At 41.1% G+C, this 13,852-nt stretch overlaps 1 protein-coding gene across 1 annotated transcript in view; it reads left to right on the top strand.

Moving 5' to 3' along the window:
* TMEM154 (transmembrane protein 154) overlaps window positions 1–1,305 on the top strand; it is a 24,240-nt gene extending 22,935 nt beyond the window's left edge. Inside the window, exon 7 of the mRNA XM_019522215.1 lies at window positions 1,094–1,305. Coding sequence (XP_019377760.1) covers window positions 1,094–1,136 — 43 coding nt within the window. The 3' untranslated portion in view covers window positions 1,137–1,305. The remainder of the gene's footprint in view (window positions 1–1,093) is intronic.
* The last annotated feature ends 12,547 nt before the right edge of the window (window positions 1,306–13,852 follow it).

The raw sequence follows: 13,852 nt of genomic DNA, 5'->3' as shown, positions 1-13,852 counted from the left end.
ATCACCTCCTTGGACCTGCTTGAGATGCATCTGTGGATGCATGACAAGGTGCAGTTGGCCTTCCTAACTGCATCCCCACACTGCCGGCCCATGTTCATCTTGGCATCAGTGATGACTCCAAGATCCTTTTCTGCCTCTGCACTGATGAGAAGGGAGTTCCCCAGCCTGTAGGTATGGTGCCGGTTGTTCCTCCCCAGGTGCATCACCTTGCACTTGTTGGTGTTGAATCCCATCCTATTCTCATCTGCCCGCCCCTGTAACCTGTCTAGATCCAATTGCAGCCTATTCCTCCCTTCTAGCGTGCCTACGTCCCCCCACATCTTAGTGTCATCAGCAAATTTGAACAGGGTGCTTTTTACCCCCTCGTCCAAGTTGCTGATGAAGATGTTGAACAGTGCCGGCCCGAGGACCGAGCCCTGCAGAACCCCGCTGCCCACATCCCTCCAGGTCGAAAATGACCCGTCCACCACCACTCTCTGGGTGCAGCCCTCCAGCCAGTTAGTGACCCAATTGACTGTGTAGGTGTCGACACCACAGTCCCCCAGTTTCTTAATGAGAATGGGGAGAGAGACAATGTAGAAGGCCTTCCAAAAGTCCAGGAAGACTATGTCCACTGCTACCCCTGCATCTATGTGTGACAATATAGACAATTGATTTTTCTCCCAAAGTTATTGTTCTAGCACAGTGGTTCTCTAGCTTTTTAGACTTGAGGAACCCCTCAGAAAATACTAGCTCCTAGTTTTCATTCCTTTTTTAACTACAGAAAAATAAACAGAGCAATTATTCCATTGCAAAGAACTCAGAAAGACCACAACAGGTCAGAAAGTTTTTAAGTCTAAGGATTCCCATTTGAAATCTCTGGGTTTGTTTGGGAGTCAAGTTTGCACACCTAGCAGTGCTAACATTGTGTGGCACCGCACAGCACCCTTGAAAGGTCCTCAAGGCACCCCAAGATGCCATGACAGCCTGATGGAAAATTACTGCTCTAGGGTATTTGTGAAATTCTGACCACCCTGTTTTGTATTTTATAAGTTTCTTTTACAACACTGAAAATAAGAAAATTAACTCTTTTTCCCCCCCTTTTTTATCATAGCTCAGATTCTGGAGCCCAAGATACACTCACTGAGACACTGTGAAAAGGTATTACATTCAAGATCCCTGCTCCTTTTCTTTTATTATGTAATAGATCAGAAGGGAGAAAAACTGAAAAGCTGTGGGATGCAAAGATAACTGCAAACCCTGTGTCTTAGAGTAGATTTAACATATGTGTTTGCTTGTCAGGCCTACAGCATTGTTAAACAAGGAATGTAGTACCAAGGGTTTCTTTAGCAGAAGGTGGTCCAACCCATGGTCTGTGGGCTGAAGGGTTCAGCTGAGGCCCTGGGACTCCCATCAAGCCACCATTTCCCCCCGGCCCCCATCACTCCAGCGGCAATGGCAGCCAGAGTTTCCAGGCTCCCCCTGTTTTGAATTTGCCCTTCTGTTTCCCTCCCTTCTCCAGCTTCTGTTTCCTGGCCTCAGCCTAGAGGGTGGGGCAGGGTGGCATGGGGAGCTGGGAGTGAGGTTGGGGCCATGCAGATGCACAGCACAGAAGCTGGCAGGAGAGCAGGCCTTGTGAATGAACAATGCAATGATGGGGGCGAGAGGCATGCAGTGCAATTGTAAGTGTCTGCATGGCTTGCAGCCCAGGGGCCTACAGCCCACCCTTGTACAGCACACTCAGTGTGTGGCCTCCACTGGTGTGGCCCAAGAGGGCCCTGCAGCCCCTGGCCACTTAGAGGTTGGGCAGCCCTGCTTTAACACATGCCACTACCAAAACAAGAGGTTTTATCAAGAGGTATCTTATTACACACTGCACTGTTCCTGGCATAATTTTTTGCCCCTGAAATTATGTAATTATAAAATTCCATCTGTTTACATGTTTTTAAGTATTATTTGCAAACAGAGGTATAACAGGCACCTCTATGTCCAGGCTTGCCACAGAAGCATGCTGACTGCAGCAGTGTGATTAGCTGTCACTGTAGTGGTGGCTATCTTTGAACAGCTCCCCCACAAAGATGGTACCTAGGGTTGCTGCCTTGGTTGCCCATCCCCACCACCCCTCAGTTATACAGTTGATAGATGTTCTGCAACCAGTAGTGTAAGGCATTGTTAAGTGTAGTTCTACCTAGGATGGTCTCACAGCTAAAACAGAAGAATTTGAGTCAGAAGACCTGCTTTCTATTATTGGCTAGACCTTACACTTCCTCTGATGTTGGGCACAATGTGTTTGAGCTGCTCACCATCTCCATTTTCCAACATGTAAAATGGAAAAATTGCCATCTCATAAAATTAACAGAAAGACCTTGGACCTGAATAAGGAAAGTCAATGTGAAGTTAATCACAGAACATAAGGATTTTCTTAATTGGGGCCATAGGGACAGCATGTAAATACTAGGGGTGTGCAACATGGGCCCTATTCACTTCGGATTTGGATTCGGCCAGAATCAGGGACAGTGATTCGATTTGTTGTTTTGGATCACTATCCCCAATTCGATTTGGCTGAATCCAAATCTGAAGATTTGATGCTGATTCGGACACAGACACAGCTTTAAATGTTTTTAGGGGGCCCTCCACGTGCTTGACAGTGAAAGTACATCTGGTCCACTTCTGGGTCCACTGAGGAGTGCACGGGGGCCCCCACACCTCTCTGGCTTGGTGATCAGCTTCAGGGGGACCCCAGGTGCCCCCTTAGACCCAGGAGGCACCAGTTGCCAAAGCGGGGGCAGGAGGGGGGTGGGGGGAGACCCTGCAGGCTCCCTGGTGGACCTGGAAGTGGTCTGGAAGTGCTTCTGGTTCACTTCTGGGTCTGTTGCTGAGCACGCTGGGGAGCCCCCGTGCTCCTAGTGGGGCAGATGGAGCATCCCACATTGCAGCATTTATGAGTCCCTGCTACCTACAGCAGGGGCAGGCAATTATTTTGGGCAGAGGGCCTCTTACTGAGTTTCAGCAAGCCTTCGAGGGCTGCATGACAGGCAGCCCAAGGCAGATTAATATTAATTTTCTAAATGTTTTAAGGGCCCCATGGGCCAGATAGAATGGCCTGGCAGGCTGCACCGGGCCCCCGGGCCACACTTTTGCCCACCCCTGACCTAGAGATATGTAGAAAAGACATTAAAAGCTATGTCTGTGTCAAAATGAAATGTTTCAATTTTATCTAATTAAAATATTTGATTGACTCAACACAAGTTATTTCCCAAACTGTAAGCTTTGCTGGGCATTTTTAATTTTTTTGTTTTAGTTCTGTCCATTTCAGTATGGTAAGGATTTTGTGGAATTTCCTGTAAAGCAGAAAATCCGGTTCCCACATCTTACTGAAAAAGGATATACTTTACTGGCAAAACAGCCACAGGTGCATAATAAAAACAACAAAATAACCTAAACACTACTTTCTACATTGAAACTTTGGGGGCAGGGGAGGTGGAATCAGACAGAGGGAGATGGGAAGGGAGGGACAGGCTTTCTGTTTTCACTTCCTCATCTAGGCCCCAATTCTTTTAAGGTACTTAAATTCATACAACGCTTTAAGCTTATGAGTATCCCTGTTAACTTCAATGGGCATTCAAACATTATGCAGCCTAAGGATGTTTCACCCATGCAACTTTCCTATTTCATTTCCTAGACATTTTGAAAGGGTAAAACTGATAAGAAAAGATAGAAACAAAAAAAAGAACATATTTAAGAACAGCTTTTAAACTGGGTAATACATTCATACACCAAACAACAACATTATGTAACTGCACGATTTGTTGCAACTCCACTGCTGCAGTTAGATAAAGAGCAACTGTAGATTTGGTAGCATCCTAGATTGCATAAATCATTTCTGTTATCCACATATCTGTTCCATTTCTTCTGTGTGTCAGTCCATTTCTAGGTAAAGACGAGGCAAGTGAAGCATGAAACGTTATATTTCAAGTCTTTTGCCCTACCCTTCTGCAAAGAAGAACTCATTTGTAAATGGGAAAATACAGATTTTTCCTCAGAGCACCTTTTGGATGCATCTCAAACTTCCAACTCTATATTCTTCATTTAGCTCAGACCAAGAACAGAATAATGTAGCTCTCCCCCCCCCCCCCCCCAAAAAAAAATTGAGACATTCACAGCAAAAGTATGTCAGCACAAAGGGCCATAAATAGTCTGCCTGTAGTTTTAACCTGCTAACTCTAAATAGCGGATCTTAAAGGAGATAGTATTTTTAAAGGCCCTGTCCTTTGACTGTACCTCTGTAACTAGAGGGAACAATAACTCACTATGGTTTAATTCAGTATTTTTCTGATTTCCTGCCACCACCCACCAACCCTCAGTCACCTCCACAATAATTGTCACTACTGGATAATAATTATGATATGATTTTTATGAATAATTCTCTGATAATGCACCATGGTATCATTCCATTGTGTCATTCTGCACTTTCAAAGATCCTTATAAAGACTCTCCATAATGACTCTGAGTTTGGAGCTCTTTTCTGGAATGAAGTTGACCAGGGATTAGACTATGTTTAACCACTTGAGAGGCTTCCTGCCACCAACAATCCACAAGACTTTAGCAGGCAGCCTAACAGTGACCCCATCAAATATAATCTCATTGCTGTCCCCCTCTGTGATATAGAAGTACCCATCCTCTCCACAGTGAAGTGAGATATCTAAGTCTGCAATGATGATCCAACCCACTGTGTGGTCAGTTCTAGTGCAGATTTAGGAGACCTATAAAATTTTTTCATTTATGTTGACATGAACAAACAGATTATAGAAAAGGTGCCAGAGAGTAAATTATTTAGGTAGAAGCAATGGGAACAGAAAAAAAGAAGACAATTTGGTTTATACAAGGATAGATTTAATAAAAATCTTCAATCTGGCTCTCACAAGGCAGAATCTGTGGGGAAATTTGATTTTTTTTTTCAGGGCTTTCCCAGAATCAGGAGAGAACTTTCATTGAATAGTTTCCCCAGACAAGAGAGAAATCAAATCAGCCCCTGCTTGCACTGTCTAGTGCCACTTAGAGGTTTAAGAGAGTCTATGGCCTAGGTGTCTGCATTCTGATAATGTGTTGCAGACTGAAAATAAAACCACTAGTATTGCATACACTTCTCTGGGGAACTGCAGTGACCAAATTTTGTAACAGAAGCTGTTTATCTTTTTAACATATATGCAGCAAATGTGAATCTTGATGTCAAAATGGTGCTGAACTGGTTAATGAGAAGCTGCAAGCAAAGCTCCTAGTCCCACAGATACTGAATGAACTGGAAATGAACTTAATCTCCAACAGCCAGAGAAGCAAATGCTTTTGTGTTTTCCTGCTTCATGAATTCTGGATAATGGACACATCACCAAGAAAAAAAAAGCATGGAAATGTGTTACATTAAGATTGAGGATCTGATTTAAACTTACATTGCAGTAAAATTCAACATTAAGAGAGAGAGACGCTTCTATTATCCTTTACCTGTGCAGGTTGTGATATGTAAGTGCACTCAGGTAGCTGTTTTTGTATCCATGGCTTCATAGTTTTGAATGTCCTTGTTTTAGTCAGCTTAAATCAGACTCCTACATTCATGCCCATGCAGGGTTTTTTTAAATTTAATTCACTTTTTTCATCATAGTGGAATAATTTGTACAGGACTCTCCCATTGGTGAAGTAAAAAGCTATGACTGACACCAGATTTGATGCCAAATAACTTAGACTACTGAAATCTACATTATAGAAGAACGCCTGTAAAGCAGGCTGCAGCCTAAAAGGGGTATAATATTTCTAAAGTGCTTTGAGATTCTTACATGAAAGGCACTACAGACTGGAAAGTATTACTTTACTTATTATTTAAAGATTTCCTCTCAGTTACTGGGCTACACGCTATAATTCTATATATTCAGAGCTGTCCTCTCAGCAGTACTTTCCACTCAGGGCTTTATCTAACAACAGTAAACTCCAGGGCTATTTAATTTAAGGTACTTTCTTTGTAAAGCATTATGAAATATCAAACAACTTGGTACCAACTTATACTGAACACTGCACCTGAAACTTCCTGGCCAAGATATTCAGAAGTAACTCCTGATTTCAGCTGCTTCAATTTTTGAGTACCTAATTTGAGATGCTTTAAAGAACTGATTGTGAAAGGATGGAAGCCCAGAACACACTCAAAACTGGGTCTCTTGAGAAGTATAAAAACAAGAATCCAAAGATCTTGGCACCCAAGAATTATGCTCAATTTTGTTTTTTGAACTAGTACTTAAAAAAAAAAAAAATTCCATGTACAATTTGTTTCTTAAAAGGTAGAGTACTAGCTATCCTTTCATAGCAATGTTTTGGAAAGTAAGCAATCTGAACAGTTTGAATAATTTGAGATAAATAATTTAGGAATATTGTTGATCTGTATGTTCACAGATTGCTTACAAACATCTGACATATCTTGAATTTGTTCATTACTGAAAATTAATTGATTGATAGCTTTTACACAGTGCTTGGTTTGTACACTGGTCTCAAGGAGTTTGCAGCAGGCATTCAGCATTTGACATCTCACGCAGGGTGATTTCATTTTCCCTGACAGGATGAGTCCAACTCTGAGAATCAGGCTTATATATTCAAAGATTGGGTTACCACATTTTGATGGCATTGCCAGTATATTTGTTCTCCAGCATATCTGTCCAAAAATAAAAATTCAAATGAATGTTTTCAGGAACATTTTTTCTAGCATTTGCTTAGGTCCGTTAGCAGATAGACGTAAACGCTGCTCCGGTACTTTCACTCCTTGGAAGGTACCGATGGAAAGATAGCATAAGTGCAGGATGATGTTTCTGAGAAAGATATGACACTAAGTATTTTTAACAATTTCATTAGCTGTAGAGTTCTTTAGTAGTTGGAATCCGTCTAACATTTTTATAAGTGCAAACATTGACGGGATGGCTCCACTTCCTTCATTTCCCATCAATCCTTTTCTCCTCCTCTTCCCAACTTCTCCCACATCTCAAAAGGTTTCTGTCACATTCCTCCTTTTCCTTCTCCTCTCTTTATAAAGAAAAATATATGATGCGCCTGCTCCGCTCAGATTCATCCTTTTGGCCTCTTTAAGAAGTCCCTTTGGCAAGGAGGAACAGGTGTGGCCATACTGGTTTAAGTTTTGTGAAGAGTCCAAAGATTATGCTGCTCCTATTGAAGCATGTATTTGGTTAAATCCAATTCAGAGTCTACCCCGGTCGTTCTCAATCTTTTTCGACTTGAGGCACCCCTCATTAGACTCGAGACACCCCACAGAAAATGTCACCTCTCAGTTTTCACTCAGTTTTTGACTGCAGAAAAATAACGGAACAATTCTTCTGTTGCAAAGAAGTGGGATCACAACAGGTCGAAATGCTTTTAACCTTCTGGATTCCTATTTAAAATTTCTGTGTTTATCTTGTGAATCGTCTTGGTACAGTTAATGGTGCTAACATTGTATGGCACCTGAGGCACCTTTGAAAGGATCTCAGATTATTGGGTGTGGCAGCACCCCGTTTGAAAATTGCTTGTCTAACTCAAATGCCTTGTACAGCTGGAGATCCTAACACAGAACTTCATCTTCATAGGAGGAATTTCTTCTGATATTTATGGAGGGGATGTAATCAGCTCCTCTGCAAATCATGTCCCATTCCCTGTGGTTCAAGTACTAGTGCAACCAAACTAAACTTCTTTATGCCAAATCTTCCAGTTATGTAAAGGACTTTACAAAAGCAATGCTAGCAGACTCCTCTGCTCTAACTCATATTAGGACTGCATGGCCCTGAATCCATCATGATCCCATCCCTGCACCCACTTTTCAGCATGATCTCAGAGCACAGCTGGACATAGTGGTAAATCAGTATCTCTGGGGATTTTTTTTTCTGCTTCTAGGAACTTGGATAGTTCAGACAGATACAAGACATCTGGTATTCTCTTTGCTAATAAAATCCAGCTCTAAGATACTGCTCCTGTATCCTGTCTTGGCGACTGAAGCATTGTAGTACAAGTGCTATAATAATTCAGCCCTTGAGGGCACTTGAGAACAGATCACAAATGTGCCATGTACATTCTCAGTAACTGTTTCCCTGATCAGCACATCAGAGGTACGTGTGGACACCTGTAGTGCGCATGTTTCTTTAGTTTTCTGAACTATGAACTCTGTACCCTCTAGATCTAAATGGCTACATAAAGAGTATTGCTATGTTGCAATTTTTAGTTTTTCTGTTAAGAACATGATGTAATGATATATTCCTAAGTTTTATTGAATAAAAATAAAAGCTGCCTTTTCCAGAGATAGAAACGGGCATTACTAGAGCAGCAGACACAAATGAGATTATCTAACCTGATTTATAAAGAGCCACAGTTCCATGAGAGAGGTGACACCTGTTCTGTGATAGCAGGCAATTAAAGGTAGTAAAACATTAAATTATTGTAGGTTTCTAGAAGTGGGTGCTTTCTGTTGTTTTACACTGGATGAATTCTTAGAGCTTTAGGGAAGATTAAACATCTAAAGCCAACCATTCACTTGACTGTAAGGGTATGTCTACACTGCTATTTTAGGTCAACCCTGAGGATCACCCTTAACCAGCCAAAGCCACAAGAGCGACCTCTCTCCACCTCTATGTTACCTTTGAAAATTATATAAGGCTAGAAGGGAACAATGTGATCCTCCTACATAACACAGGCCTTAAGAGAATTCAATCCTATTTGAATTACAGCATCTCTTAGAAAAACACCCAATTATGATTTAAATATTCCCAGTAATGGAGAATCCTCCACAGCCATTCTTAAGTTATACCAATAATTACCCTCCCTGTTAAAAATATACTCGTTATTTCTTGTATGACATTGTCTAGTCAATGTATCTTAATTTTCCTTTATGTCTTACACAGAAGAGGCTTCTGTTGTCAAAACTGTTATAGATTGTGATCATCCTCCCATTTTTTATCTTTGATAAGATGAATCATAAAAGAATAAGTCTGGATAGGACACCAAGGCATCACCTAGTCCAACCCCTACATTAATGTTAAATCAAATACACCTCGGTAAAGACTGAGTTCCTCAAGCCTCTCAATATTAGGCATAGTGATCCTTAAATCATTTTCATGGCTTTTCATCAAATCCTCTCCAATTTATCAATATCATTCTTGAATTGTAGAACTGGACAGAATATTGTAGCAGTTATTGCATTCAAGCAAAATTAAGAGGTAATGCAAACTCTCCATTTCTAAATACTCCCCCGTTTATACACCTCAGGATTCCATTATCTCTTTCAGCCATAGTATCACACTGGGACGATATGTTCAATTTATCCTCTATGATTGACAAAAATTTCTCAGGATCTGCTGCTTCCCAAGAAAGAATCCACTATTTTGGAAGTCTGATCTGTATTTTGTTCCTAGATATGTGACTTGATGCTTGGCCAATTTGAAATTCATACTGTTTGCTTGCACTCAGCTTACCCAAGGATCCAGATCACTCTGTATCACTGACCTGTTGTCTTCATTATTTAGTACTACTTCAGTCTTGGCATCATATGCATTGTGTTATTTTGATAAAAATGTTATGTAGAGTATAAATAAGAAGTGATTCTAGCAAGATGCCCCTGCAAACACCCATCCAATGATGATGAGTCCCTCTGCCCACTTACATTTGATGCTTGTAGGTCAGCCAATTTATAATCCATTTAATGTGTGCCAGGTGGATTTTATTATAATTTTGCAATCAAAATGTTGTGTAGTACCAAGTCAAATGCCTTATAGAAGCCTAATATGTTGGCATGATTATTAAATACATTTGTAATTTCATTAAAAAAATCTAGCTAGTTTGACAGGATTTATTTTCCATATAATCAAGTGGATAGGCATGAAATAATTTAATCTCCTTAAATGTTTGTTGATCAAGTTTCATATTAGCCTTTCCACTATTTTGTCTGGGATCAGTGCTAGGCTGACAGGCTTATAAACTACCTAGGTTATTCAATTTACACTTTTTAAAATAGGGGCATACCACTGGAACTGTCTTCCAATCTTCTGAAACTTTCCCAGTATTCCAGGATTTATACAAACCAACATGTAATTGTCCCGAGAGCTCCTTGGCTCTTCCTTTTAAAGCTCTTGGATTCAAATGATCTGGACCCACTTCTGAAAAAAAGAACTAACTGTTATTCAATATCCTCTTGAAATGGAAAGTATTTCATTGTATGCTACAATAACTAAGGACCTACCTAAATTGTGGTTTCGCAGACTTCACAGAAACTGCAAAATCTGGGGCAACCCATGAAATCCAGGATTGCCTGTGAAATCTATGGAAAAAAACTTAATAAAAATAAGTTTTTTTAAGTCTTCCTCTCCCAGGCAGGTCTTGCAGCTTGCAGTCTGCCCAGGTAGGGAAGGCACTGGCTGGTGGGGTGACACAAAGTGGGCAGCAGCAGGATGGCTGCTGCCCCATCTCCATCCTCTCCTTGCCCCTGGGGCCTCATCACCAATTACTGTGGAGGGGCAGGGCCACCATGACATTAACCAAAAAATGGGCTCTTCATACTGAGACAAGCCATGAAGATGGCTTTGTCTCACTGGGAGTTAAGTAGGTCCCTAATGATAACTACATTCCTGTGGTTCCGGCATTCTTGTGGTGCAATCTTCTGGCCTTTTCCCAAATAAGAAATATGTATTGAATATAGCACTAGACCAACATCTTACTTAGATTTTTGTTTGTTTGTTTGGTTTTTCTCCTGTTGTACATTATTTACTTATCTCAAATGACTAATTTACTATCTGATCTGTGTATCTAATCTCAGGGTGTTATTTAAAAAATCTGTGGAGACTGATTTCCCTGCTGATCATCTATTTAAATCAGATCATTTACACTGGCCATCTCTTCCTTTTGCCCCCTTCTTTGACCACCTGTTCTAGGCTGACTTTTCTGTTCTTCAAGGTATTTGTCTGCTCATTATGTCACTTTGGGTGCCTATACACGAGCAGGGAAGCTTCACTTAAAGTGCCCATGCTGTTATTTTTAAATGGATACATGAGATGCTCCAGGCACTTGAATTAGAGCAGCTCTTGGAGCTACTGTAATTAAGTACCCACTCACCCCCACTCCCGGAGCACATGTATAAATGCCCTTTGTGTCTTTCTATTGACCAGAGTGAATTTGGACCAGTCCCCAACTTGGTTGCTTCTTTGGTTTTCCCCAGACACTGCTCTCATTCCTCTCATCTCAGATTTTCTCATTTCAAGCTTACACGTTTTTAATATAATTCATTCCATGCAACTCATCTTTTTTAGGTGTATTGGCTCTCAGTCTTTTCCTTTCCTGTCTAGTTTTCCTTACATCCTTGATCTCCAAGATCATCAGATCCCCACCCAATCTCTGAGATGACTTAAGCTACAGAGACCTCAGGCCACTTTATTCCTGAATAAGAGTACTTACATGTCGTTTACTGCTTTGACTTTTGTTCATTGAATTTATGCCTTTAGTTGATGCACCTCGTATTTCCTGGATGAACCCATGTAGATGAGCTCTCAGATTTGCAAAATAATCTGTGGGGAAACTAGCTGTTAGTTTAACTACATAATTATAACACCAAAACCTCCACTAGTATCTAGGGCATAGGTTGTAGCTGTGGTGGTGTAAGAACATATGTAGACAAATTTCTTTGGGTAAATCCAGTATCTTTTATTAAACCAACTCAAAATAGCTGGAAAAATTCTTCTTAGCAAGCTTTCCAGCACAAACACCCTTCATCAGGCTGAGGAAGCATCTGCAGACCATCTAAATAGTGTTCAGATACTAGTGGTAGACCATCTGCAGATGCTTCCTCAGCCTGATAAAGGGTGTTTGTGCCAGAAAGCTTGCTAAGAAGAATTTTTGCAACTATTTGAGTTGGTCTAATAAAAGATACCGGATTTACCCAAAGAAATTTGTCTGCCACTAGTATCTGAACACTATTTAGATGGTCTGCAGATGCTTCCTCAGCCTGATAAAGGGTGTTTGTGCCAGAAAGCTTGCTAAGAAGAATTTTTGCAACTATTTGAGTTGGTCTAATAAAAGATACCGGATTTACCCAAAGAAATTTGTCTGCCACTAGTATCTGAACACTATTTAGGCCTCTGCTACTTACTGCTGGTTATTATGTTAATCTGATCTATGCTGACCCAATTTACTGTCGTTTTTTATCTTTATTACTGATTATGTGTTTAAGTTACTACTCATCAACATAAACTGAGAAAAAAAGACTGTATTTTTAAAGGTATTATCTGTACAATGTTACTTAAATTTTCCCCTAGTTTGATTCGTCTTAAGAAATTGTTATCTTTCTTTTCATTTTCTTCAATTGATCCAGTAATTCTTAGTCATTCATCAATACAGATAGATGCAAGCTTCATAAATAAGTATTTTCATCATGTAATATGGGGAAAATAGGTAAAGGAAATGGCAATTAAGGACAATCTTCTTTTCTACAAGTGGTTAAAAATGTGCATATATATTACTGATAGCTAATGCTACTAAGAGTTAATTGTACAGTACAGTGATATTTCATAAAGTTTAGGATTCCCTTTAATTTATCTCAATACATAGGAAGAATTCTTTTGGTGTTATATATTTGCACTTCAGTAGTCCATAAATATCAGTTTAGCTACAGCTCTAGAAACCAGTATCTACAAAACAGATAAGATAAGCAAATAATAATTCATAAGCTCAGTCTAATAAAGGTCCATGAAAAATCTATTTTTGCACTTTCAATTTATGGAAATACTGTTTATACCAGCAAAAATTTTGTCAGGTGGCTGTTAAAAGTGATATTTTAATGTAAATATTTCAAAACAGGAATGTCATTTGGTTGAATTGTTTGTAAGAGATTTATATTTTAACATTTTTAATAAAAGAGTTTTAAAAGCATTATCACTGTCTGCAATGTCTCTTATCTTAGCTCTGTGTTATAATTGTCATCAACCATATTATTTCTGTAATAAGTCAAGGCCCAGCTGGGTCTGATCTTGTTCTGAGCCCCAGCTGGAGGTAATCACTGGCAATCAGGCTGAGTCATCCCTTAGGGAAAGGCTCTACCCACACTGGCTATATAATCTCAGACCAGATAGCAGAAGAGCTGTCTGGGCAAGAGGTGACCTTGGCTAAGTACAGGTGTTCAAAAAGCCCAAGGTGGAGTCGATCAAACTTACACGGGTTTCTGTGAATGGCGTAGGTTAGTTTGGGAGCAAACAGCGCACACATTTTGTAAACAGAGCACCAAAGCCAGCAGATTGGGAACACTCCTGCACACCTCCCAGAGGGCTCCCCAGGCTGTCAGAGACTGCCGAGTGCAGCTGAGCAGCCAGGCCACCTGATTGCCTGCCAGGAACAGCCGAGCACCCTGCTTCCTTCCCCTAATATCATCACCAGCCACAGACATCTGTCAATTGCAGGCGGCAGCAGAGGCAACCGTGCTTGCCCATCCCCTGCTGCCTAGTTCTGCTCCCTGGGGTACACCCACTCACAGGAGCATGGGGGAGCTTGGTGGGCTCCTGCATACCCACCCCCATCCTCCCGCAAGTAGGTGCAGCTCCAGAAAGCCCAACTGGACTGCAGGACATGGCTGAGCATGCTTCCCCCCACTGCAACATCATCAGCCAATGTGCTAAATGGCTCTGTGAGAGCCTGGGGGTGGGGCCAGCTGGGCACTTGGCCAGACAAGCTGAGCACAGGGCAAGTGCTAGTGCACTACCCTGCAAGGGGGGGGGGGCAGGGGAGTTGCGAGGGGCTGCAGAGGAGCCTGGGATGCTGGAGGATAGTGACCTAACTTGAATTGATAGCAGATCTGGTACAGAAGTTCCATGCACCAGTT

Source organism: Gavialis gangeticus, unplaced genomic scaffold, assembly GCF_001723915.1.
Source record: "Gavialis gangeticus isolate Ggan-Ray unplaced genomic scaffold, GavGan_comp1, whole genome shotgun sequence".
NCBI lineage: Eukaryota > Metazoa > Chordata > Crocodylia > Gavialidae > Gavialis > Gavialis gangeticus.
This window is presented reverse-complemented; position numbering and strand designations above follow the sequence as displayed.